Below are 3,950 nucleotides of genomic sequence, written 5' to 3' on the forward strand. Positions count from 1 at the left end.
AAATACCAAACTCCTAATATAACCTGCGCTTACTATCTAGACAAGGTTATCATTTTCTCAGTTTGTTAATTGTTTCCGATTGTTGGCCAAAAAATAATAAAGAAAATACTGTTTAATTCTTGTTAAATTGTTTCTTGTTCATGGCTATACAAGAAGAGGTCCTATATATTCTTGTGAAGGATGGGTTAAGTTTAATTAATCTGATGATAAAGAGTGATTAAGGATTAAGACTAGGGTTTTTGTTTGGAGGTCATGGAGTTCTTACCATCATGGTTAAGGATTGTACAAGGGATGTGTGCTATTGCTTTTATTATTGCCTCTTTATCACAAGGTTTGTAGTTTGTAATTATAAAATTAACTTAGATCAACATCTGAAATCTTAAAATTGTTCTTGATAATTATTTTTTGCTTTGTTTGCTCACCATATTGCATCAACAACTGAGACAAAAATTACAAGTGTGGAACAGTTCTTCATATAAAAATATGTTGAATCACGGATTTTCCTATCGAGAAAACAAGCCTTCGGTTTTTTTTTTTTTTTTTTTGTGGTTATTTTCAAGCTGCATGCATTAGGCAACTCAACCATGAAAAAGGTAACTAAATTTAAATGCATATGTTGATGCAGCTGATGTGAATACTGAGAGCGAGTTTCAGCCATTGCGAAATGCATCAAACCCTGAAGAACTAAAAGTGAAGAGGTCCGACTTCCCTAGTGATTTCGTGTTCGGAGTCACCACTGCTGCTGCACAAATGGAAGGATCTGCAAAAGAAGCAGGAAGAGGACCAAGTGTTTGGGACTACTACATTGAGAAATTCCCAGGTTTATATATACACACACACATTATATATATCAGCTGCTATAAGATCATATTATAATGCATGCATTTCTTTTCTTAGTTTAACATGCTCGTTCTGTTTTGTTTATGATTTTTTTTGTTTGCAATCAGGGCGGATTGCAGACCACACGAACATGTTTACAGCCATTGATTCATACAAGCGATACAAGGTGCATATTGAGCTAGCGAAAACCAAGTTTCTCTAGTCTTTGGCATAAATATTTAACCAAATATTTGTAATTGTAGGAAGAAGTGAAGAATCTCAAGGACCTTGGAGTTGATTCTCACAGATTTTCCATCTCTTGGACCAGGATTCTTCCTAGTAATCAATTTTACCGAGTTCTTTTTTTTTTCTCTGCTAATCAGTGGTTCCGCTAATCTGTAAATTAAAATTGAGGGTTTTATGATTAATCTCTACTAAACTCTTGCCCTATGTATGTTTGAAATTCTCAATGTGTAGAGGGAACCTTGAGTGGTGGAGTAAACCAAGAGGGTATCGATCACTACAACAACTTCATCGACGAACTAATCAAGAATGGTAAGAATCTCTGTTCAAGCAAATCCTTTATATTACGACATTAATTAATCTTGTTATATATTATACATAAGATCCTTTTATATCAATATTGTCGAATGAAAAAAACTCCACTTCAGTCGATTTGGACCTCCATTTAGTTTCACCTAAGCTTTGTTGAACTTGTATACCAGAATGATCCCATAGATTTCTGTAATCTCATGAAGTTCGACTCTAACATCACATGACGGGGTTAACTATCATATCAAAGTTGTTCTAATATTTCACTTTAATGTAGACATCACACCATTTGTGACCATAATGCACTTTGATCCACCGCAAGCTTTGACAGACAAGTATGGCGGCATCCTCAATCGCTCCTTCGTGTAAGCACCTTCTAAAGTACATCCATTTCATTTCTCATAGTTTAGGATAATATACAATTTAGTCATTGACATAAATTCTGATTTTCTTCGTCATGTTTTGCAGGAAAGATTTCAAGGATTACAGTGAACTTTGTTTTAAACTTTTTGGAGATAGGGTGAAAAATTGGTTTACAATCAACGAGCCGTGGATCATGGCGAAAATGGGGTACGACAAAGGTGTTGGTCCGCCGGGCAGGTGTTCTGTTCAAACTGTATTTCCATGCACAAATGGTGGTAATTCAGCCACGGAACCTTACATTGTGGCACACCACCTTCTCCTTGCCCATGCTTCAGTCGTTGAGCTTTACCGGAAGAAATTTCAGGTGAAATGTTCACACTGAATCTGTTGAAATGAATGAAGCCTTGTCTTTTGCGTATCTTAAATTAATGAGATAAATGTTCTTTCTTGGTTAATATTGGTTTTTAGGATAAACAAGGCGGACAAATTGGAATTAGTCTTGTAGGACAATATGTCATGCCTTATTCGAATTCGGCAGAAGACAAAGCTGCAGCAGAAAGAATATTAGACTTTGAACTTGGATGGTTAGTAGATATATCTACATTGGTCGTAAATTTACTTGCTCGATTGGTATAAGAAGTCTTCTAGGTGTAAATTTTCCTAAAAACAATATGATGTTCTTGTTTAGGTTCATGGAACCATTAATATATGGATCATATCCAGAGAGTATGAGACGTTTGGTCAAGGACAGGCTACCGCATTTCACTAAGGAGGAGGAGAAGATGATCAATGGATCCTTAGGTTTTGTCGGCATCAACTATTACTCCACAAGATATGGTAGAAACGTCCCAGCAAAACCACAAGGACCAATCTCTTATAGCGACGATCTTTTAGCCTTGGCGTTGATCACAAGTAAATTTCATAATATCTCAATGTTACTTCTTTTGTGTGTGCACGCGCGTGTTATTATGCCATTGAAGGTTAAATTGATAGGACTTACACTGTTTTTTCATGTTGTGATTGTTGTAGATGAAAACGGAACCCAAATTGGTCCTCAGGTATACAAAAGAGCATTGACCCATGCGCAAGGATGATACGCATGTATAATTTTGTACTATGTAGTTTCCATCTTTCTATATATAGCAAAACTAAATTCTTTCATCCGTGTAGGCTGGAGGAAGTCGGTTCGTCTACAGTTACCCACAAGGCCTGGAACAACTTCTAAAGTTTATGAAGAAGAAGTACCAGGACCCTAAAATCTACATTTCTGAAAACGGAATAACCGAGGCAAAGGACGATAAACTAAGACTTAGTGACGCACTTAAGGATCCACATAGAATTCAATCCATTCTTCGCCATTTGTACCGGATCAAGAAGGCAATAGGGTAAGTCACTGCAATCTATGTTTACAAGTTTGAGGATGCATACATGCATTTACTTACGTTGTTTCCGTCTTTGTTTTCAAAGGAGTGGTGTGAATGTCAAAGGATATTTCCACTACACTTTATCTGATAATTTTGAATGGGGAGAAGGCTATATCCCAAGATTCGGGCTTTACTACGTCGACTACAAAGACAATCTCAAGCGCATTCCTAAAGAGTCTGCTAAGTGGCTCCCTAAGTTCCTAAAGGGCGAGGTTTGATGTACTCAAGTTTCGATAGAAACTCCAGATGGTTGTCTAGCTCATCTTCTTTCTTGCACGCAAATGCAGAAAACTGTAAAGAAAGAGTGGTAAAATATGTACTATATATGCCTTGAATGTTCAGTTTTATAGGCTTGGTATTTCTGTGAGAATGCCTGGTACTTTTAATACTCGCATAGGTTTGTAATATACTTGTTATGTTGCAAGCAAAACAATCTTACATCAACTTCTTTGATGGTCCAATATCCTAGTGGATAGGGTGTTGGGTTTTCACTCATGCGTTTTGAGTTCGAAACTCCCCAATCCCCTAAATTATTAGAATAGTTTCGAACTTTCCCTTCTCCTTAATAATAATAATTAAAAATAAATAAAAAAGAGAGTTTAAGGGTTTCTTACACTCAATGAAACAAGTGAAGCAATTGTATCTCCCATCGCAAGGAGGCAGGAGTTTCTTATATTGTCCTATTTCCCCTTATTCCTGCTATAAATAATTGGGTGCATGGGAAGGGGGATTAAATTTTCAACAGCAAAAACACGTCTTCAGTTTGTTTTTCATTATTTTCAGAAAGAGCCT

The 3,950-nt window shown here is 36.5% G+C and overlaps 1 protein-coding gene across 1 annotated transcript; it reads left to right on the forward strand.

The window, feature by feature from the left end:
• Positions 1 to 669: 669 nt before the first annotated feature.
• Positions 670 to 3,376, forward strand: LOC137710141 (beta-glucosidase 24-like). The gene is made up of 11 exons (XM_068449091.1): positions 670 to 820; positions 948 to 1,006; positions 1,083 to 1,158; positions 1,297 to 1,374; positions 1,649 to 1,736; positions 1,840 to 2,098; positions 2,203 to 2,318; positions 2,423 to 2,646; positions 2,764 to 2,792; positions 2,905 to 3,119; positions 3,202 to 3,376. The coding sequence occupies exons 1-11, from the start codon at positions 751 to 753 to the stop codon at positions 3,374 to 3,376; spliced, it is 1,389 nt and encodes a 462-aa protein (XP_068305192.1). The 5' UTR covers positions 670 to 750.
• The last annotated feature ends 574 nt before the right edge of the window (positions 3,377 to 3,950 follow it).

This window comes from Pyrus communis, chromosome 12 (genome assembly GCF_963583255.1).
Source record: "Pyrus communis chromosome 12, drPyrComm1.1, whole genome shotgun sequence".
Classification (NCBI taxonomy): domain Eukaryota; kingdom Viridiplantae; phylum Streptophyta; class Magnoliopsida; order Rosales; family Rosaceae; genus Pyrus; species Pyrus communis.

Bases quoted from the DNA above. Each gene is read 5' to 3' on its own strand.
- LOC137710141 (XM_068449091.1), top strand. From the start codon at position 751: ATGGAAGGATCTGCAAAAGAAGCAGGAAGAGGACCAAGTGTTTGGGAC. The intron at 821-947 runs GTTTATATATAC...GTTTGCAATCAG, and splicing joins CTACATTGAGAAATTCCCAG to GGCGGATTGCAGACCACACG. The intron at 2,099-2,202 runs GTGAAATGTTCA...ATTGGTTTTTAG, and splicing joins TTTACCGGAAGAAATTTCAG to GATAAACAAGGCGGACAAAT.